The 22,096-nt window shown below is 37.3% G+C and overlaps 7 protein-coding genes across 10 annotated transcripts in view; 2 read left to right on the top strand and 5 right to left on the bottom strand.

Annotated features, from left to right (window-relative positions):
• Positions 1 to 464: 464 nt before the first annotated feature.
• On the top strand, positions 465 to 3,101 carry Rpb7 (DNA-directed RNA polymerase II subunit RPB7). 2 transcript variants are annotated; one of them, XM_076899918.1, is made up of 9 exons: positions 465 to 755; positions 855 to 964; positions 1,045 to 1,204; positions 1,265 to 1,315; positions 1,392 to 1,457; positions 1,519 to 1,590; positions 1,666 to 1,699; positions 1,783 to 1,829; positions 3,045 to 3,101. In XM_076899918.1, exons 1-8 carry the CDS (start codon positions 744 to 746, stop codon positions 1,797 to 1,799), a joined length of 522 nt encoding a protein of 173 aa, XP_076756033.1. In that variant the 5' UTR covers positions 465 to 743; the 3' UTR covers positions 1,800 to 1,829; positions 3,045 to 3,101. The 2 variants fall into 2 exon arrangements, with proteins under 2 accessions (XP_076756033.1, XP_076756032.1); XM_076899917.1 differs by lacking the exon at positions 3,045 to 3,101 and having other exon boundaries at positions 466 to 755; positions 1,783 to 1,917.
• Positions 2,152 to 22,096, bottom strand: part of LOC143426436 (uncharacterized) — a 77,056-nt gene continuing 57,111 nt past the window's right edge. The window contains exons 2-6 of the mRNA XM_076899907.1: positions 4,041 to 4,255; positions 3,154 to 3,651; positions 2,975 to 3,063; positions 2,684 to 2,905; positions 2,152 to 2,593 (exon numbers count right to left, since the gene is read on the bottom strand). Coding sequence (XP_076756022.1) covers positions 2,377 to 2,593; positions 2,684 to 2,905; positions 2,975 to 3,063; positions 3,154 to 3,651; positions 4,041 to 4,187 — 1,173 coding nt within the window. The 5' untranslated portion in view covers positions 4,188 to 4,255 and the 3' untranslated portion in view covers positions 2,152 to 2,376. The remainder of the gene's footprint in view (positions 2,594 to 2,683; positions 2,906 to 2,974; positions 3,064 to 3,153; positions 3,652 to 4,040; positions 4,256 to 22,096) is intronic.
• Positions 4,758 to 8,015, bottom strand: LOC143425979 (rab-like protein 6). Of its 2 annotated transcripts, XR_013102100.1 has the most exons (7): positions 7,788 to 8,015; positions 7,340 to 7,541; positions 6,785 to 7,269; positions 5,917 to 6,704; positions 5,530 to 5,857; positions 5,356 to 5,441; positions 5,158 to 5,295 (listed from the first exon to the last, which is right to left on the bottom strand). XR_013102100.1 is itself a non-coding variant. In XM_076899074.1 (6 exons), exons 2-6 carry the CDS (start codon positions 7,464 to 7,466, stop codon positions 5,095 to 5,097), a joined length of 2,103 nt encoding a protein of 700 aa, XP_076755189.1. In that variant the 5' UTR covers positions 7,467 to 7,541; positions 7,788 to 8,011; the 3' UTR covers positions 4,758 to 5,094. The 2 variants fall into 2 exon arrangements, 1 of the variants encoding a protein (XP_076755189.1); XM_076899074.1 differs by having other exon boundaries at positions 4,758 to 5,295; positions 5,356 to 5,857; positions 7,788 to 8,011.
• Smyd3 (SET and MYND domain containing, class 3) lies at positions 8,162 to 10,545 on the bottom strand. 2 transcript variants are annotated; one of them, XM_076899898.1, is made up of 6 exons: positions 10,354 to 10,545; positions 9,565 to 9,806; positions 9,181 to 9,485; positions 8,790 to 9,069; positions 8,542 to 8,704; positions 8,162 to 8,460 (listed from the first exon to the last, which is right to left on the bottom strand). In XM_076899898.1, the coding sequence occupies exons 1-6, from the start codon at positions 10,479 to 10,481 to the stop codon at positions 8,250 to 8,252; spliced, it is 1,329 nt and encodes a 442-aa protein (XP_076756013.1). In that variant the 5' UTR covers positions 10,482 to 10,545; the 3' UTR covers positions 8,162 to 8,249. The 2 variants fall into 2 exon arrangements, with proteins under 2 accessions (XP_076756013.1, XP_076756014.1); XM_076899899.1 differs by lacking the exon at positions 10,354 to 10,545 and adding an exon at positions 9,876 to 10,059.
• Surf4 (Surfeit locus protein 4) lies at positions 10,959 to 13,003 on the bottom strand. The gene is made up of 3 exons (XM_076899912.1): positions 12,748 to 13,003; positions 11,526 to 12,200; positions 10,959 to 11,447 (listed from the first exon to the last, which is right to left on the bottom strand). Exons 1-3 carry the CDS (start codon positions 12,796 to 12,798, stop codon positions 11,361 to 11,363), a joined length of 813 nt encoding a protein of 270 aa, XP_076756027.1. The 5' UTR covers positions 12,799 to 13,003; the 3' UTR covers positions 10,959 to 11,360.
• Positions 14,043 to 15,778, top strand: Mkp-4 (dual specificity protein phosphatase MPK-4). Its single transcript, XM_076899908.1, has one exon. The coding sequence runs from the start codon at positions 14,328 to 14,330 to the stop codon at positions 15,408 to 15,410; it is 1,083 nt and encodes a 360-aa protein (XP_076756023.1). The 5' UTR covers positions 14,043 to 14,327; the 3' UTR covers positions 15,411 to 15,778.
• On the bottom strand, positions 15,970 to 17,978 carry LOC143426442 (paired mesoderm homeobox protein 2). The gene is made up of 3 exons (XM_076899914.1): positions 17,843 to 17,978; positions 17,242 to 17,417; positions 15,970 to 16,446 (listed from the first exon to the last, which is right to left on the bottom strand). Exons 1-3 carry the CDS (start codon positions 17,964 to 17,966, stop codon positions 16,042 to 16,044), a joined length of 705 nt encoding a protein of 234 aa, XP_076756029.1. The 5' UTR covers positions 17,967 to 17,978; the 3' UTR covers positions 15,970 to 16,041.

Here is a 22,096-nt window from a genome sequence, read left to right on the forward strand (position 1 = left end):
GAAACTGGTCGCTCAGCGGTACCGACAGCGAAGTAAACCACTGAAAACTACTAGCGCCATCTCTGCGGAAAGTACTGAAACTAATTACCGACTAGGTTCAGCGCTCCTCTAAGAGATGGCGCCAGTAGTTCTCAATAGTTTACTTCGCTGTCGGTACCGCTGAGCGACCAGTTTCAGCACTTTTTACAGAGATGGCGCCACGGGTTCTACGATAGACCCGGTATCATCTGTCTCACTCTTTCCTATAGCTTTCCTATATATCTTTCTCTCTCTTACCAGTGATTTGCTGTGTTGTTTGGTTAGTTATGAGAATTATTATTAAAGTAAACTTTATTATTAAAGTATAATTTACTCGTTAAACATACGACTATTAAATATAATTATTTGATAGTACACACGTCGGTATCATTACGTTATTACAACAGAACGACCTCATAAATAACGTGTATTGTTTTCTAGTAGCTGGTTGATTTGTTTTGTTATACTCGGCTACTGTATTTAATGAAACCGATGAAATAGAATAAAGGGAAAGTATATAGGTATAATTGTCCAAGGTTTACAAAAATTCTCGAATAAATTATTAAATAAAAATACAAAAAGGGGCGATATGTAGTGTGCTCTAGTACTACCATAGTTATAACCTAAATTCTGAATAAAGGAGATAGTAAAAAGTGTATCTTTCAAGTGAGAATCTTTACGTAAAACTATTAGATTATTAGTATTTGATACTATTGAAGCAAGACATGTTTTATCATGTGAGTTACTTTTATGTATTTACTGCTTAGTATAGTTAAAAAGCATTAGCTAAAATTATCTACTATACCTGTAACTTATAAAATCTTTTATTTCCATAGATATCATTAGAGCATGAAATTTTATTACACCCTAGATATTTTGGACCTCAGTTGTTAGATACCGTGAAGCAAAAATTATATACAGAAGTAGAAGGTACTTGTACAGGAAAGTAAGTTTGTTTATGATTATACTTAAACAAGTTAATTTAATCTGTATACAGACACGTAGTAATGCTTCCTGATATTTCAGATATGGTTTTGTAGTTGCTGTTACAACAATAGACAACATAGGTGCAGGAATTATACAGCCGGGACAAGGTTTCGTGGTATATCCGGTTAAATATAAGGCTATTGTATTTAGGCCGTTTAAAGGAGAAGTGTTAGATGCTATCGTAACACAAGTGAACAAGGTAAACATGTACTTTTAAGTGTTTACAATAGGATAATTTAATATATAATAATGTCAATAGGTTGGAATGTTTGCTGAAATAGGACCACTTTCGTGTTTCATATCACACCATGTAAGATGTTTCTGTACAAATGGTAATTTCATAACTGTAGAGTTTTTTAAACTGTACTAAATTTGTTTTGCTTTAGTCGATTCCAGCGGATATGCAATTTTGTCCAAATATAAATCCACCGTGCTACAAATCTAAGGAAGAGGTAGATATAAAAGATATGTACGATCAATTATATAAATTATAAATTATATTATAAATTGTAGGATGTAATTATTCAACCAGACGATGAAATAAGGTTAAAAATTGTTGGTACAAGAGTGGATGCAACAGGAATTGTTAGTATTTATAATTTTTGATTCTGTACACATACACGTATACTCCATATTAATGTTATATGTATATTTTTACAGTTCGCAATTGGTACATTAATGGATGATTTTCTAGGTAAATATTTACTTTACCTTTGCACTTGCTCCGGTAGTTATTTACAACTTAACTCGTGTTTAAAAAAATACTTTCTTTTGTAGGACTTGTATGTAACTGAATGCAACAAATGCATTGCTTACTTTTTAACGTGAGCTCTATCTTAAATAAAATATTCTTTATTTTTACGCAATAATGACATTTACATTTAATGGTATTCGAATAAATAAAAAAATATAATGCTGAAACTTGAATTACATACTCTAACTTGTATTTTCTCACTAAATACATATCTATTTGATCGTTAATAAACGGTTTATTTTAGCAGTTGTAAGCTTTGCTTATTGGAAAGAATAATTTACAGTATTGACGAATGTATTTAAAAAAAAAATACATTCGTCTTCGTTAACAGTAAACGATATAATTTAATCACAATGTAACAAACTTCTTAACGCTGTTCATTTATTTCTGAGTCAATTCATATTGCTGTAATCTGTTCGAAATAGTATTAAACATAATCATTTTTCGAGCACTAAATATCTATAATTTGCTATAATTACGCAAAGTATAAATATTTCTGCTATGATTTCATATCCACATGTAGCTCTACGATATATCTAAATATATCAAAACAGATGTAGTTCCATCATTTATCAGTTATTCTTTACCGAACGCAATAATTTAAAAAATTAATAAACTTACTTTATTCGAAGTAATTGAAGGTACTTTTTTAAATAGAATTTAACATAATGTAAATTTATATCTAATAAAGGAGCGAATAATGCTAATTTTGTTGTGATAGGTAATTTTTTTATTTTTGCCTGTACTTCTTGATCGGGCATCATTTTATCCACGATGTGCTTAAATATTTTTCCATCGTTATTAACATAAAACGTAGAGAAACCATCGTACCACCTATTAATAAATTTTACTTATTATTATTATGAAATATTATTAGCAGGATATTGAAAAAAGAAAGAAAATATCATAACTGTGATTACTTACGCCGATGTATTATCTATCTGCTCCCGAACATTCCAAATTTTAAATTTCCAAAATGTAAGGAATATACGCGTACCAGAGATACCAACTATACGCCAACGAACTTTAATAGTATTATCTTCTGGATGCATTGTCATTTTTAAAATATTTAATTTAACATAAGCAAATTTTAAATGGCCTATTAGTTTTAACCACATTATTTGCGAAAAGTAAGGATAAATACCACTGTAAAACAAATTTTGAATGTAATGGTTCATTTTTAATCAAATATGTTCGTTTATCACCTATACTTACACAGTTGTTTTCCCTCTAAAATTATTCACAAATATTAAATCGGGCGTGTATATCGTATAATTCATTTGAGTGATAAACAATAATGGCAACTGAAAAAAACACATATTGATATAATAAGATATCGTTATTAATTATTTATGTAACTATAGACAATTCTTTTTTATAATACGGAGACGTACATCTTCACGAAGGACATCAAATACAGTTTGCAATTGCGCATTGGGTGGTTTACCATCTTCCGAAGGTTGAATCTCATTTACATTTTGCACATTCTGAGAAATTGCTGAACAAAGAATGCTATCCTTTTCACGATTAGGTGAAACATTATCGAGTATCCTTTTTGCTGATGGTATTTTGCCTATCCCCGAAATTTTGGGACCCTTATTTTCAGAATTTGTTAGCGATTGTTCCCATCGTGTATTTTTGCTTAGCAAGTTTATATTTGTTACATCGGGAACAACGACATACAATGTCTGAACATTTGTTTGCCTTTGTTGCTGTAATTTCATGATTTGATGTTTAGTTCCATTATATTTTTTGTTTAATGCCTTAGGCCTTTTGATAATATTATTGACGTAGGCGACTGGTACATTTCGATTTAACAACAGGGCTACAGAATTCAAGTGTTTCGGTTTGTAATTTATCGTCGAGTTTACTGCTGTTTGTCTACCTAAAAACTATAATAAAAATGACATTGTTTTAAATATTATTATCTTATAAATATATCAATTATAATCTACTACGGTTGGTTATAATTAGAACAAGTATAAGACTTTCTATACTTGTAGATTGATACTATAAATTAAAGGATAAATTCTATAAAGAACTAATACATAAAACCGGCAGGTAGTCGAACTTGTACGGTTTAATCCTGTCGAGGGAATATTTCTGACAATTAAATGTTAATTTTAAAATGATTATTACATAAGTATATTGAGGTTAACTTGTTCCTTAAAACACTATGAATTTATGAAAGAAAAGTTCCCATACGACGATGCTCAAAAATACTGTATACAACTTGGAAACAGTCAATAATTTAAACAGAGAAATTCTCACTTTTACTTACTTCCTCTAAAAATAGCGACGATTTATCATGGTTTGGTAGTTGATACTTAATATTCGTTACTTGTCTCCGTGTATTTACAAAGGATGTAAATTTATTTGGAATAGTACGTAAAAAGGATGACATTTTCCTCTGAATGTTTTGCTTCATTGATTCATACTCGATATCCTTTAATTACACAAATAATACATAGGATAAAGTACAACTGTCGGCATTACCTTATCATCAGTCATACAAAGCAGCCTTCGGCAAATTCACACATGTTTCGGTTACATTTTCGGTTAGGTTTGATAGAATACGTTCGAGTTTTAAGAGAGGGCGGCGTGTTCCGTCCAGTGGGAAGATTTAAAATTTTCTTCGCACAAGAACACGCTCTCCGAAGTGTTACGAATAAAAAGTAGATTTCCGATTCATATGACAATCTCTTATTTATCTATTTATTTATATACACGTATTAACATTAAGCTGCATCTGTGATATACCGCGCTACGACATCAGACCAACAGAATGGTAATTATAGTAACGATGATAAAACTAATACGTTAATTTATTGCGATTTTTCCTGAAAGAAAAAACTGGATAAGATCAAATAAATACTAACGTATTACAGTGGCATTATACAATAGTTTACCGCAAGAATATTTCGCTTTTTCGCTTCGATGTATCAAAATAAATAATCTCAATATATGTGTGACAAAGTTGTGGATTTCAATCTTTAAAAGTACGAGCTTATTCTTTGTGTATTAAATGTTTACGAAATGCTAGTTCGTTAAGACACTATATCAATTAAAATTTATCGACCGTTTAATAAATCAAAAGATGATTTTTTAAAAATCTTTTGTTACAATTTACAACGCATTATTTTACCATGTAACAACGTGTCGTAATAGAAACTTCGCGTCACGTATCGCTCGCTTTAAAATCTCTTTGCAAGCGTTAATATGAGAATTTATATGCGACAAATTCAATGTTGAACCATGCTTTTACGCGTCTTACCAGAAGACAGCGCTGCTAATTACATAGCACGGTTAAGCGTTGCAACGTTAAAAAGAACGCGCTATATCGCTTCGTAAGCGACATCGACACCAATTCTGGTTACAGAGCCATTAAGAAATTCTTCAAGTTCATCGCGTTCTCTTTTCTCATCTTTTGAACGATGTAACGAACGTTTCTTCTTTCTCTCTGCCTTATCTGTTTTTTCCTTATCTTTCTCTTTATCCTTGGACTTTTTCTTTTTCTTCTTCTCCTTGTCTTCCGTCTGAAAGACGGAAAAAGATTTTTATTTCAAATTATGTACAATGTGATATCAAAGACATACCTTCTCTTTGTGCTTTTTCTTCTCTTTTAATACAGGACTACCACCATCAGAACTCATGTGACGTACACTAGTATTGTCGAGTAACTCTAAATGAACATTAGAACTTGTTACGCTAACGTCTAAACTTTTATCGCTCAACTCTAATCTGTCTTTTCTCGTGCTATTACTGCTTACATCTTCACCACCTTCGGGACTTTGTCTCCATTTCGAATCACGTCGAAGCCAGCTATCAAATGCATCTGAATTCATTTCTTGTTGTTCATTTACATCATAATTGTTCGATATTTGTAATTCTTGGTCTATAGACGAAATAGAATCACGTTTCATGATCTGCCGTAGTTTCTCGGAATTTAACTCTGTGTTCGATTGTGTTTCACGTTTATGTTTCTGTTTGCTTAACGGATTCTTAGCCAATTTAGGTTGAATCGGAGGCGTTGCTTCATCGGCTGATGATAAATCATCCTCATAACCGGCGACCAAAGGATTCGCCGTCTCGGTGTCACTGTACAATGATGCGACGAATAAGAATTTCAATGAAAATCTAGTATAACTGTAACGTACCTTTCCGAATCCAGTTCGTCCTGTTGCACTTTTTGCGGTGAAACTTGGCTATTGTCTTCTAAGAATGATCGATCCAAGAGTCCATCGTCTGGCACAAAGTCTTCGACGCTGGTTAACGGTACACTCGTATTCGTGCTGTTTATATGTATCACTCTGTCCACTTCATCTTCCCTTTTGTTACCAAATATCTTTGACATAAGCGATTGCGGTTTAGTGCTTAGTGAATCTCGTCTATCGGAATTCTCATTTAAAAGTTCAGCCGCCTTCGATTCTGTCTTTGAAATGTTTTGCATAGTGGGCAATGTTGTCGCGACCGGTGGGATTTTAACAGGAACTGCTTGACTTTCCGGAGTATTTAGAAAATTTTCCCTCTTTGGTAGTGATTTCAAATCTGCAGTTTTCACTGGAATAGGAGTTCCACCTCCGATAGGTCCAGGCATGGACACCGATCTCTTCACTTCAGCGTTTATATTTGTATTGCCACTGGAAGACAATATATTATGATTGCTCAAAGACGATGTAACATTCGGGACTAGAATACTGGCAGAGACAGAGTCGGCTAGCGCTCTTCTTCTGTTAACAAGATTATCCAAAAATTTATTATAATTCGCATCGTCGCTATCCTGAAAGAGATCAAGTTCTTGAATCGTTAAACGTGTCTCTTCTTCATTGGTGTCAAGCTGTTTCAATAATGTTTCTCTTTGTAATTGAAGGAAAGGTAGATTGAAAAATTTGTGCAGAAGTTTTAATCCAAAGCCATTTCTCATTGACGATTCCGCGTATCTTACCTATAAAAAAGGAGACAAAATAGAGCGTTATAAACACGCTTCTTTAATCACGTGGTAACTGATAATAGCAACAAATTTACTTGCGCTGTTCTTTCATGTAACGAATCGATAAAATATGTTACATGATCGGACGTGACCGTTCTATGATGTGCCATATCGCAATGATTCCCTAAAACGATAACTGGGATATGGCTGGGAATTTTTGGTAGTTCCCTTTGTACGTAATCAAATGTCCAAGGTTTTGTAATATCCATCATAATTATAACGCCGTTGGTCCCTTTATAAACATCTAGAAACTCTGCGTCTAAAGCAGGCTCCTCGATAATATTTTCTGTCTGCGAATTATCCATTTTTAAACCTTCCAACTTTTTTCTACGTCGACCTTTATCTACAACATCCCAAACTTCAACTTTAACGATATCATCGGTAGCTTTATAATTCCATTGTATACTGGTTACTTGTATCTCCTCTGTCGGTATATATTCCTCTATAAACTTTTGGCCTTGAAGTCTATGAAATAGACAGGTTTTTCCTACATTTCTGTCACCTTTTACAATAATCTTCACTAAAAATAAAACCACCATTAATCAGAGCTTAGTACTTTTTTTACCAAAATTGTGTCAAACTATATTTACTATTATATTGCACGCCCTTGGCAAATTTTCTTTGTAACGTTGTCGGCATCGATTGATGAGCTGGTCTTGGAGATACGTTACCAACTCCATCCGATTTTCCAGCTAATCTTTTAAACGCAGAAAACATTGTACGCTTCCCTTTTCAACTAAACCGATAATAATTCCGATAAGGATTTTCCCTTATTAATCTTATAACGGATATCTAGACAAAAGAATACAAGGAGATATAAAATGCACGTTCAAAAGTTTACATATATATACGCATACATATCTATATATACGGATAAAAAGATCTGTATAATTTAACTTTATAAAATCATTAAAATAACAAAATATATTGGTTAAATTAAAATCAATATTTTTTTGTGTAATAATCCAAATGTTATAGAGTATAACGCGAGTGATTTATTGATTAGATATTATTCGAATCGAAAATATATCTCCTTACCACATGTTATTTTCAATTTTTTGGGGGGGAACACGAATTTATTTTTATCAGACAACCGAATAAGATGATAAAATTTAAGCAGCTGTCACTTGGTAGGTGTATAGGTAGCTACCTCGAGAGCATGGAATCGTTCCGCACACAAACATAAATACAAATCTATGTGAAATGGTAGTTGACTGCCATCTTTTATGATAACAGAAAGGAAATGAGAACGCTCGTGCTCCGGATTTCGTTGTCCCGGGGAAAGTGCTGCACCAAGTGGTAATTTCGAACGAAAGTAGGGATCTACCGCGTTTTCGTTCCACTCTAGCGTGTACAACAACCATTTTTAATGTCACGCGCAACGTTACCGACACAAAATACTTAAATCTTTCTTTTAGATACTAAAATTATTTATTATAAATCGTACACTGTTACCGTGTTATATACAATTATAAATAGACGATACAAGGAAACATCTATTCACGAAACTCCTTCTACGGTAGCTTGGTAAAGTAATGGTTTCAAATTTTCTTGTATCAAAGTATGTTTTTCTCCATGTGTTATCGTTAGTATCGCGCTAGCTTTTTTTATCACTTCTAGAGCTTGTTTTGGCTTTTCCAAATGTAACTGAATTTTCGCTATCATTAAATACAGTATCCCAGTCAACGGATGAATTTCTCCGTAATATGTTCTGAAACATAAGATATGATCGATAAGATGCATCGCCTCCCGTTTGTTAACTTTATAACTGTAAAAATAATTCCTTTCTTACAAGTAACCATTGATAAGTCTTTTAGCGTAGGATTCAGCTTCCTCCCAATGTTGCAAGCTCACAGACGAATCGAAAGCTGTTTGTAATGTTTGCACGTGCTGTACGTTCAGAGAATGCAATATACCTTCTTGTCTTTTGAGGCACATCTTACTTACATCTAGATCTGTTATTATATGCTCACTTGTAAGGGAAACGATACGTCTTGCGTCAAATTAAACGAAATTACTCATTATTCATAAAAAGGATACAAGCAATATTCTTCATGTTTTGTAAATGGTGCGCAGTAAAATCAGATACTTCGTCGAAAGTCTCTCTAAACTTCTCTGGGAATTTTGTATTACAACTTTCGCATGCGCCCGCATCAGGACAGCAAGGGTACGTACAAAATTTATTCGGGCAAGCTGCCGCTTCCGCCAGCGGTTCTGGTTCTTCGCATTTTTTACAGTCACACCAAAAGTAATAGGAATTTTGTAGTTCCGTACGTCTGTCCTTTGTTGTTTTAAGTATGTCAATGTACGATATCCTTATCTACACGTGTTTAGTCAGAATTACAACATTCCTCTTTAAACAATGTTTTGTTGTCAACAGAAGCTTTACTTCGATATCATGGGAAAAGTAGAAAATAATTACAAGACTTGCCTGAGACCAATCTAAACAAGGAATATCTTCTACCGTTCTAATAATTATAGTGGTTCCTTCGAAAGTGGCTACAGTGTTGGGCTTGCAACTATGATCAATCACAGAAGGTCCCAAATAAATGCCAACACCTATACTATTCATATCCAAATCAAATATATTAAAAGAGTTAATACAAATTCTACCATAAATACCAATTAATTCGGCGGAATTTGGCATAGGTGTATCCGCTAGAAATTCAAATAAAACAGCACATAAACACATGAAATGTTCCATTTTTTTCTCATCTTTCTTTATATCAGAATAATCTGAAAAGATAATAACACGCATAAGTTAAGAACGTATCATTAATACATGACTACTCTGTTAGACTAAAGTAAAACTTACGAGACATTAAGTCCTTAAATTTTCTGTAACTGGTTTCGCTATAATATCCTACTTCTTCGCCTCCACCTTGACTTAGTTTTACAATTATACGTGCCATAAGCCGAGCTACATCCGGTATGACTTTTGGTGAAATTCTTTTTAAATTTTGACATTCTTTACTGTGCACGGGCCAGGAGTTCTGTTGACAAGTGCGATTACAATAATAAACGTAGCGACAGGCGGAGCATCTAAAGATTTTCCCACTGAAAGAAATGCCGATTTAACAATGTATTATATTTTTAATCACCATAACAATGTGTAGTTAAATATACCTTTTGAAACAATAATCACAGCGATCGGTTCTATATTTTGAACTAAGAATATAAGCAAATGGTTTAACGGTAAAAATAGTAGTGCCTTTTTTTATGAAATTCTCATTTTTACTCATCTTTAAAGTGAACAGCTATTTTTATTGGTATAACGTACCAATTACTAATTAAAACGCATAATTTCTGTATAATTCAGTAGAAGAAGATATAGAAACGTATAAACGTAAAGAATGAGCGTAACCTAAAAGTTTTAACTAATACCGATTGAACGTTTCAATGACTAAATAATTCATGCAATGATTAAGTAATTAAAAAACAATACATCAATAATACGGATCAATAATGAATTCGTTCAACAATGTATCCAATAAACACAGGACTCAGTTGAAAACAATGAACGATGCAAGAAAATTGTAGTACATATGTATGCGCTTGCAAATACAATAATTTTATTAGTATACATATACGTATAAGTAAATACCTTTGTAAACAATAATCGCATCTCTCGTTGCGGTATAAAGATCGTAAAACATAAGCGAACGGCTTTGCAGTTAAAATAGTTGTTCCCTTGGCAACGGATTGCCGCTTATATCCATTTTGTATCCTCATTATCGTTGAAAAATATATTGTTTGTTTAAAAGAAATTTTTAATATTTATCGTCTATATACATGTATACATGTAGCGCGTTAAATAAGAGAACATATTGATTGTCAAATAATCCAACTCGTTTACGATTTCGATCGTGTGAATTCACTTGTAAACTATTTTCAGATCGGTTTATTTTAGTAAACAGCTTATTATTAGCTGAATCTAAATATGGTAATTAGTAATTATCAGTCGATAAGTAACGATTAAAAAAAAATGAACATCGAAAGCGGAAGTTTGATATGAAATATTTCTTTATTTACAATAATTTAATCGTATAAAAATCTCGAAAATTTAATATCTTCCTTATCGTGTCTTCTATAAAGTTACGAAGGAGGGAAAGTAACTTAATTGTAATTATATATGGAAGAATACATTGACGTTTAAAATCGTGCATGTACGTCCGCGACTAGGACTCCAGATATTAAAAACAGAGAAAATTAAAAACACACAGAAAAAATATATTTTGTTTTCCTTGATAAATGTAGTGTCGTATGTACAATGCCATTATTGATAATATAAATTAGTCTTGGAGTTGCTTACTTTTTTTTTCTTCCTTAACGGTAGCTATTTTCAAAGTTTTTCATATTTCGTTTTTTTCTTTTTTCATTTATAGTTCCATGTATTTTAATATGCGATTTAAAGTACACAATTTAAACTCTAACAATTCCTTTACCCAAATTGAATAATTCAAAGTGAACGTATGTTACAGCTTTTTTGTCCAACAAATAATAAACTTATTATACACTTGATTGAGCATATAAAGGAACAGGAATGGGAGACTGCTTTTACTTAATGATCATGACAATGTAATGATTCACAATCGTGTGATACCATGACATCTACCATTCTTTTTTATGTTCATCCATCGACACACCACCGGGACCTAAGGAGACTATCATTAGGAGGCCACCGATCACTGATAATGTCTGCGAAAAATATCAATTATATTCAAGTTAAAGTTATGAAATTAAAAAGCAAGATATCCGATGTATTTAGAAGATTACCTGAAAGAAGTCATATTTAAGGAAGTCCCTAAGTGCTTTATACTCTGGAATGGTCCACCATGCGTTGTGATAAAGATTCAGAGCTGATAATAGTAGCACAAGTAACAATGCGCTCAGCTTAGTTTTGTATCCAATGGTTACTAATACCATTAAACTACTTCCAAGAATGTCTTGCATGATTTGAAGAAACGATATTTCAAAACGTATCAGTGTTAAAAACATAAATGCTAATAAAATTCTGCCGGCCAATTGCAACAGGTTTTTAGGCTTATTATCTCCAAGACTTGGTACGCCGGCGAATAACGATCGTCCTTCTACTCTTGATTCTGCTAGAACTAGCAGAAGCGCGCCTATCAATGCCAGATTTCTAAATAGAAATGTTATGTCCCAAAAAATGTTGTAGGCTAATGTCTGCAGTACTACTATGAAGAACAAAATTCCACAAGCAATGCTGACTTTCCATCTTCCGATAACCATCACACAGCCACCAAGCTGGCCGATCAAATTAATCAAGACGAACATTGTGGCCAAGAAAGCGCCACAGTTCCAACTATTATTCATGAATTCTTTCTGTTCTGACCATTGAAACCACATTCTTAATCCATCTTCTAGAAATGTGGCTATGAGGCATAATCTCGCAAGGGTTGGCAATATATGTTTTCCATTACGGATTACCTGTTAGTATAAAAGGCCAAAAGGTTATACATATAATTGATTTGTGGTAACGAAAAATAAATAAATGTGTGCCTTAAAGAACGATAATAGCAGAGAAAATTGTTCTATAAATAGAAAAGTGATAACAGACGATAGAAATTGATATTCCTGTAGATACGTTTCTAATCTTTATTAATCCAAATCATTTAGTAAATTGAGCTGGAAAAAGATTTTCGTGATGTATTGAACCGAGTGGGACATTGACATTCGTAACATACATTTCTCCCTTAAAGCATAACCTTTAACTTTTTAGCGTGGAGAGAGCTGAGGAAGAGAGTTTACAATATTCTTAAATAATAGAATAGTACTGTTTTGATGAAAAATTAGGGGAGAAAGAGATTCGAATCGAAATATGCGAATGTATGTAGGAATCGTGTCACGATGACGTTGACAGGAGTACACCTGTGCTCCTACAGGATTTCTGCTGATCTTCTGTTACGAGTTACGTCGCGAGAACAGAGTTATTCGCGAAGCAAAATAAATCGAGCATGATAGCTTATTAATTCACCTGGTCGGCGATTTCTTCCGCTTTTGAGACCACTTCCTGTGAGATCAGCATCTTGTTTTATTTAAAAATCAAAAAATACCCATACACTAACATATACACACGTGCGCGCACGCAAGTGATACCGATAGAAAAGAGAGAAGAATAAACAAGGACAGAGGAAGGAAGAGCGAGAGGGGGGAATTGGAGAAACGCGGAACGGGTAAGCACAGTGCTCGACACGACTGTGTGAGCGGTATTCACGCGACGCTTCCAAATGATGTGGAGATCGAGGTACGCGTCACTTCCGGCATACGTGGTCGAACAACTTGTTCCATGATCTTTTGTCGACGGTACAAAGATCGTATACTCAAATTCTATACTTTTTACCTTTCATTACTTTCAACTAATCTCCTCTTCTGCCTCTCCTACTTTCTTATTTCTTTCCTTTCTTTCTTTCTTTCCTTTCACTCTTTACTTTTCTTTATAATTTCTTCTTTTTTATATACTATATCATGCTATCGGCGATAACATGTAATTGTGCAATCAATTTCAATGATAACAAATTGTTAAATAACTACATCAATGATCTACCGTTATCGTTAAAAGTCAATGGAAATAAACGATATAATTCGTTGAAATACTCCACTTTAACTTACCGTACGATTATAATTTGACTAATATTTTCATATTTACAATTTTCCATTGTAGTTTGTCAACTCTGTTCTACGTATACTCGTGTAATTGTTATTTCTTTGCAGCTGAGAATATTTTATGTCGTGGAATTATAAAGTTCGCGCGCATTTGTAAGTGGAAAGTATAGTTGCTATCGTGAAGAGATTGTAAGTAGGTATAGGTAAAAATAAGTAGCCTTCGAGGAGACATATTAACGTATACATTACAAATATCATTACCATATCGTCGCAGATATTATTAAAAATTGAACGTATCTGGTAACGAAGGATTTGAGATTTCACAGTTAGAAATGAGCCATAAAAATTCTAGTGCTGTCGAAGCGCCATTTTGTATCCACGCGTCGACTCGTGAAACTAAGTATGCGGTACTTGTCAAACGTATGATACGCGGTTTTCGCTGTTTTACGTTATGTAAAAATATGTGAAACATGGATAAAGTTATTAAAGTACTGAGACAATGAAAATACTATTCATCTTCCAAGATACTAGAACGTTTGATACAAACTTTCCATGCGTTTCGAAGAAAATGTATATATCCTTATAAAAAAAACATTACTCTTAAGGTTTACCTTTTCCATATCGTTCAAATGTTTATAACTACCGTTTTCATGATCGATCAATATTACAGTTTCTTGCGATTCGTTTGAACAAAGGTAATAAAAAATATAATTTGTACGACTAGAGCATGTTTCATGTTTAAATATGTTTTTTTGGAGGTTCCACATTTTTGTATACATTGAGGACACGTATTTGTACGTCTAGGCAAGTTTGCATTTCAGTTTCTAATGATTAATTTTTCTAAGGGAGAGTATGCGTTTTTATTTTAGAATTTGGTAGACATTTTAATTTAATATTTGTTATACGCTTTTATATTACGAATGATAAAATAAATGAATTGTATCTGCAAGTATGTGCCGTAGCTTTATTATGCATTCCAGAGTGATCGGCATGGCACAAGAAGCTACTAATAAATTAATTAGAGAGGATTTTGATGCTGGTCCTTCGAGTTACGATGAAATTGTTCCTGGTTTATTTCTTGGGAATCTAACAGCTGCTACCGATATCGACTGGTTAAAAGAGGCTAAAATAAGTTATATACTTACAGTAGATTCCTGTCCCATTCCTAGAAAGATCCAAGAGTTTTTACCCAATTTGACCGTTAAATATATTCAGATAACCGATATGCCACGCGAAGATCTTCTGACACATTTTGAAGACTCTTACGAGTTTATAGATCATGCTCTACAGTTAAATAACAAAATTTTAGTACACTGTTATTTTGGTGTCTCTAGATCAGCTACAATTGTTATCGCGTATTTAATGAAGAAACGTAGGAAAAGTTTCTGCGATACATTTGAAGCTGTGAAGGAAAAGAGACGCTTTGTTGGGCCAAACGCTGGATTTTTGGCGCAGTTAAAACTCTACGAAGAAATGGGCTTTGGAATAGACAATACTAATATACAATTTAAAATGTATAGGCTACAAATAGCAGCGGATAAGGTACGTAAAGCAAAAATTTTGCCACAGAATTGCGCAGAATTGATAAAACCAGATCCAGCTCTGGCCACTGTACGTCCAGAGCCAACAGTTTACCGTTGTAAAAAGTGTCGCAGAATTGTAGCCAGCGCTAGCAATATTTTGCCGCACATGCCAAAGGAGAAACAAATCTGGAGACATATAAGTACGAGAAAAACTTCGAAACAAACAAAAACGTTACGCGAGCCCTTAGAACCGGTTGAGAAAGAAGAGCAACAACCAGCAGAATTTTGTACGAAAATATTATTCGTGGAGCCACTGGCTTGGATGCCCGATATAACGCACAATGTTGAAGGAAAGCTGAATTGTCCTAAATGCAATACGAAACTAGGTTCCTTCAGTTGGATAGCAGGCAGTCAATGTCCATGCGGCAGCAAAATAGCGCCTGCTTTTTATTTGGTTCCTTCGAAAGTGGATTGGAGCAACGCCGTACAAAATGTACAAGTAACTGTATAGTATTAAAAAATGTATCTTTATATTTAAGAATTTTTGGACGGATGATTAGTACGTAAGCGGTCAGTTTTTGAATCTTTTTACGTGGGTTTTAGCTCGTCTAGTGTTATGACGGATATATAATGTACACGTGACCAATATACTTTTACGATATTGCTATTCTAATTTCGTGCCAATATTCATATATTATACGTGAACGAGTAATCATAATCATTTTACGACCGTAACTTATCCTTTCTTCCATAGTTCGATCTCTATATTCGTACGTATTCCTTTTCTCTATAATACAATAACTTTGTAGATTAACGTACTATTTTCTGTATAGATATTCTGTATCAACAAGATAATACATATACGATTTTTATCATTTATTAAGCTATTTTAATTCTACAAAATAACGTTGCCAGTTATTTTCGTTACCCTGTGTTTGACACTTAAACCGTAACTTTTATGCCATCATCGTGTCCGATTGATTGGTCCTTTGTTTTTTTACTACTTTAAGTTGTCTGAAGTATCTTATACGATACAGGTGAAAGCTTTGGTATTTCATATGTTCGTAATTGAGAAACGTTATTGTCGAGATACGATTCTGTTACTTAGAAAGAGAGAAAAAGAGAAAGAGAGAGAGAGAAAATTACATGCTCGCATGCATAGTAGAGTACGCGGTTCCGTACGGGTGCGTTCGAAATCGTAATGCATTTATACTGTTCATCGCAGATCCTTCGAGACCTCCGTGAATTTCTGTCTGATGATACGGTGGAAGATTCACGTTTCCCAAATTGCCGTTGATAAATCCATGGCAGGTGCTCGTTGGCATAGAAGCGTAGTGCTGCGACGATCTCCAGTAATCGCTGTAGGGGTACTGAGCTACTTGAGACGGTGTCTGCAAGTTCTCCGGGTTACTTTCTTGGGTGTGCGTTATCCTGATGGGTCGCAAAGGTAATGTTGTTTCCGTTTCTCTGTTTGAGGGAATGCCTCGATTAACGGCAGAACTTCTTTCATTCCGGCGAAATTTGGCGCGTCTATTTTGAAACCATACCTGCGAGCAAAATTTTTCGACATGTTCACTCTTGTTCGCCGATCGGACGGAATTTACATTGGTTTATAATTTTGTTCAGCCTATAACTAAAAGAATTAAGTGTGTATTCGTGGCAAGCTGAATCCGTTGAACGGAGGGAGACGGAAGAAGAAGAAGAAGAAGAAGAAGAAGAAACGAATGGACGTAAGAAGGGATGCGACAAGCGAAGATGGGACAGCGCGACGGCTCCTGGCAGCCGTACAGTCCTCAGACAGACGAATAGACAGACATCGGATGGGAGACGCGGGGCGTAGCGGCAACACCAGTAGTGGACGGATCGACACGAGCAACGAAAAGCGTGCTTTCTGCACAGCCGTGTAAGAGACACCGCACACGTGGTATCGTACGCGTACGATGCGTCCGCCTCGTATGCCAAGCGCAGATGCTGCTGGAACGGCGCAACTATCCTGCCAAGCTAATCATAGCTTCTTGCCCCTGACAACCTGTCTCCTCTGATTTTCTGCCTAGCCATCCGCGACCTCCACCCTCCTCCTTCTTCTTCTTCTTTCTCTTCCACTTCCTCTTCTCCCTCTTCTTCTTCCCTTCTTCTTCATCTTTTCTCTCCTAACGCTACTAGTCACCATAATCCTGAGAAACACATGTGAACTTGGCCCGTCGGCGACGCGATACTTTTTCTGACGGACATTCCTATCTTTTGCGAAATAAAAATCGCATCTTCGAATGTCCGTTGCGCATTCGGTAGGCAATTTTTCAAATACTCGTTTCAGAAAGATGAAAGATGTTGCGATATATTACCTGTACTCTGGCTTCCGACAAAGATACTCGCGTAGCTAGTTCTTCCCGAACGAAAGCGTCCGGATAATGCGTCCTCTCGAACACCCTTTCCAACGCGGCTAATTGTTGCGCCGAAAATGTCGTTCTACTCCTTCTTGGCCTTCTATTCGCAGCCGCCGTGGAACTTTCATTGCACTCTGCGAAACATATATTATTCGTGACAATCGCGTGAGAGAAAGCAAAAATCCGAGTAAAAATATTCCGAGGTGCCGTTCGCGAGAAAGAATGAACGGTTCCGAAAGAAAAGAAAAGGTCAAAGAAGAGAAGAGCAGCACACAGGCGTGGCTATTTCTGAATGACTCCACTGTGTTTGAGCATTCATCAAAGCGGCATAACGCGAACAGCATGACTGGAAACGCGTGATTTCGATGAAATCAAACTCCTCGGACGGATCGTGGATTAACCGTGGAAACGCATCGAGCAGTGCGCCTCTACTGATTCCGATTATTCCGCCTCCCTGCGGACCGCGTAAACTCGAATCGTCCTCGAGATCCATCAACACCCGACAATTATTACAACCATTACGAAAATTTAATTCATTCTCAGGATTCTTCTTTCTTACCTAACGAATGAGTTCGCGTCGACAAAAGCCGCGAGACCGTGAAATCCTGCGGCGTATGAGGATTTCTGGCTTGCGATATTGTCACTTCGTTGTTTCCCTCTTGTTCCGAATTGGCGCACAACATTGTTCCTCTTTCGTTTAAAAGATAAATTTCACAACAACAGAAAAATTCCACGACTCGAGTCTCACGCAAATCGTCCCAGATGATTACTAATTAATTAATGCACGGAAAACGATAAAACTGTTCGTCGAAACGAAACAATTATTTACGAGCGGCAAAGATATACGAGCAGGCTTTTTCACGCGCAATTTACTTCCGAAAATCTTAATTGAAGCATTTCCGAGGTGAAGCGTGACGGAGCAATTAAGGCCTCCTGCCACGTGCCAACCGAGTACTGTTCAATGTTTACAAGCCTTCCGAGCTTTTCAAGAACGTTTCATTCTTTTTTCAAATACATTATTTTAATAGTCGGATAGAAAGCACTCGTTTCATTTGGTCGGAAATAATTCAAGATATCGAACGATTGGCATCTTTTAATTCCCCGTGTCGAAAGTCTCGCTGCATGTATGCTCGAATGCGATCGATTGCGACATCTTTCAATTATTAAGGGTCTCGCGAGGAAGAGTTGCTCGGGTCAACGCGTACCTCTCCGTTTCCCGCATCCTACCCTAATTAGGAACGTGTAAATTAGATAGGGTGAAAACGACCGTGTTGCTCCAATTATCGTATTATCCTATACGAACATCGATTCGTTTTATTAATCGACTCTTTGCGTTTAGGATACTATTTCTCTGTAATTCTCTCCCTCCTTCTCTCTTTCACTCTTTCTTCTACGAATTCCTGGCATTAAATCTCGGTGATCGATCGCATGGCATGAAAAATTCTTCTTCGTAGGATCCTATGCAGCGTAGTTAACGTCTCCGAGCAAACGGGACGCAATGAATCCGGTTTACCATCCAAGAAAGCCTCCGCAACGGGCACTTTGCACAGAAAAGTCTGTTTCAATGGTAACGACCCAACGGTATCGTTCGTTTCTTCTTATTAATCCTTCCGAATCGATCAACGTTATCTCGGCTGCGATGATCACTCACTAGAAAATGAACGTTCCCTCGTAATTTCGTAGCTCGTTGTATCAGGCTCGCGTGTAAATCACAACTGATCGATCGATTTCGCCGAACGATCATTTTCTGAAACCGTGAAACGAAGCCATCGTATTAGTTGGTGCGGCGAGATGCCAACTGACTTGGCCGAGTTAAAACGTACTTGAAGATCCTCCTCAGTCTTCTCGTTTCAGTCTCTCTTCTCCTCTCTCTCTTTCTCTCTCTCTCTCTTTTCTTCTCTTGTCCTCTCTGGCTTTCGTTCTGTCTTTCACACAGGGAGACACGCACGCAGGAGAGGAGAGAAATAGAGCATTTTAAGAGTAGGTGGAGATTTGCTCGGCAAGCTCCACCTTCATTAGAAGCTCATTGGTTTCTAAACGATAGCACGGCGTTCTGCCGTTTTCTGGATGTAACTCTTCGCATAGAGTGGAGCGCGCCCTGTGGATTGTCCACAAATTTTATTACCGTTCCATTAATATCTTTGTTCTTTTTCACTTTAGTTTAGTTGGTCGTATCGTTTTCCTACGTAATGCGCGCGTGTTCTCGATTGAATAGAGATCGTCGATACGTAGAATATGTTTCGGGTTAGAATAAGAGAAGAAACGGGAGGCGCCGGCGTCACGGTGGTTTCGATTTTCAGGGACACGTTGAACCACGGTTCTTTATGCGCCGGAACATTGGTCCTCTTCATAGTCGCGGCTTGGCTCTCGTTACACAACAGTGTCGAGTAACGATTTCGCCTTAAAACGAGCCTCCGATACTTACTCTTACGTATATACATAGACATCAAGTTTCCTACTTTTTGCAGTATCCGTTCCAATAAATCGAATCGTGTCGTTCGACGGTGGAACAAGTGGTTTCGGTCCCTCTCTCTTTCTCTCTGAAGAGACTCGACTTCGATTGTATCGAAGGGCGCAGAGAAGAGAGAAGAGTTAGTCATCGCGCGCGTGATCGGAGGGGGTGAACAATTTGCAAGGGAAAGCTGGACAACTTTATCGTCGAAACAAAACGAAAGCGCGTTAAAAAGAGGTAGTGAACAGAGTGGCGACAGCTGACCGCGTTATATAGGTAGAACGGCGTGAAAACGAACGTTCCCAGCTCTCGGCAACAATTATATTCCCGGCGATTTTATTTATACGAGGCTTTTACGAGCACAGTCACTCTTGGTGTCAACCGCGTTGGCCCAATAAAACGCGGTTCTGCACCCGTTCCTTCGCTGCCCGCGTTTCGACGTTCGCTTAGACCGAATTATTCCCCTCGAAATAAATAGGAGAGCGGGCCGCGGTGTATCCGTTTCGCGCGCCTCTCAAAATTGCGCCGATACAAACCGTTTAAAAGTTTGCGCGCGGCTTACTTTTTTCTCGCCCCGAGGCGGAAAAAAGGAGAGGAAGGAATCCGTTGGCCCGTTTGCCGGGGCGGCAATAAAATAGCAGCGAGTTCGTTTTTGGCGTTTCACTCGTGACGAGACAGACGGGTGCGTCGCGACGAGCTGACACGTACACGTCGCGCGTCGCCCGACGGAAATCATGAGCTTAGCTTGGACACTCCGCATTCTCTTCCCTCCTGGAAAGCTCCCCACCCCCGTCTCTGGAACAACAACTCGCTCGAGCCTTTGTTCCTTCCTCCGAGTCCCGAAAGAAAAAATGCCAAGGCCCCCTTCTCTCGCGAACGATTTAGATTTACCGTCGAAATAAAAATGCAACCTCGGTTAGAAAACTATGATCGATCGGTTTCTATTATAAGCGCGTTGCATTTAGGGGCTCTGGTGGGGAAGATCGTGAGAGATCTCGGCATGCGTCAAGACTGATCAGTGTCCGACGTGTTCTGTAACGCAAAGAGGGGTTTACCCGCCGAAACTACAGACGCAATTTTGACCACCGTGACAGTGCTCGTTGCTCGACAACCCTCGAAATAGCTTCCATATGTGTGCTCCGGGGAAGGAACAGTCTTCGAGGTATTTTCCATATATTTCCATATTCTCGACTGCTCTTTCTCTCTATACACGACCCGCCGTTCTTTCTCGACTTCTTTCTAACTATATGTAACGTTCTTCGACTCTTTCATCGAGACGTATTTAAAGAGTTACGTCTGGAAAATTGAAGCATTCAGGCTTATTAGGAAGTCGAAATTTTCAAAATTGCCCCTCTCGTCGTCCGCTCGGCCGAGTGGCGAAGGGTGACGAGCGGCGACGTTTAACGTCCCGTGACGCCTTAAATCTGTTCGTGGAAGGAGATTCCCGTCGGGTGTCGAGAAGGAAACAAGCGAGTTGTCCCGGAGCGTGGAAAGGAAAATGGCAAAAAAGCGGAACAGAGATGGCGGCCATCGGCTACCGTGAAGACATTCGATTAACGACTATGAAAAGAGAGATACGGGGGTCCGCGAGGCTTGAATGTCTTCGACAAAGCGAGGAGAACGGTTAGCGAGTTCTCATCGACGAAGAGGGGCGGCTGGAGGGGTGTGCTTGCGACAAAAAACAATTGCGTGGTAATACGATAACGACGGACGGGAGGATTTCGAAGGAAAACGAGTGAAAAGCCCGAGCAGAGTTTGCGAGAGGAAGAAACATATCATCCTTCGGTTTCTTCGCTTCGTTCGAGCAATTATAAGGGTCGTGCGTCATTCTTGCCAATTAGGCGGAGGAACCGTCACCGAACCGGGTGGAAAATCTGCCGTTTCCTCTCTTCCTCCCTTTCATTGGTCTTTGCTTTTCCTCTTGCTTGCGCTTTCGGAGTCGGATAATTTTACTCTCGCTACCCCTTGGTCGAAGGTTTGTCGTCGGTCTTGTTTCCTGACGCGCGGAGACACGTCTCGTTAATTATGATTTCACATCCTAAAAAATCTGTTCCTCGCTCGTGACCCGTCTCATTTGCTACCTCTCGGTCGCCGATTCTTTCAGCGAACCGTTCAGAGTCGATCGTCGCTACAGTGCGTCGAAGACGCTGTCGAGGCATCGTGGGGTTGATGTTTCGTGGAACGGAGGAAACGTCATTCTGGCTGGCAGGCTCGAAAATCCCCCTTTTGGTTAACAGAGCGTGTACCCCGTTACCAGTCGCGGCACCCTCTCTCCCGATTCCTGCCACCGGTTCCAACTAAATTATGCATTCACGCTAGTCCACGTTGCGTTACGTTGTTCATTGTAATGTATGTCAAGGG

The sequence above is a fragment of the Xylocopa sonorina genome, chromosome 8 (assembly GCF_050948175.1).
Source record: "Xylocopa sonorina isolate GNS202 chromosome 8, iyXylSono1_principal, whole genome shotgun sequence".
Lineage (NCBI taxonomy): Eukaryota > Metazoa > Arthropoda > Insecta > Hymenoptera > Apidae > Xylocopa > Xylocopa sonorina.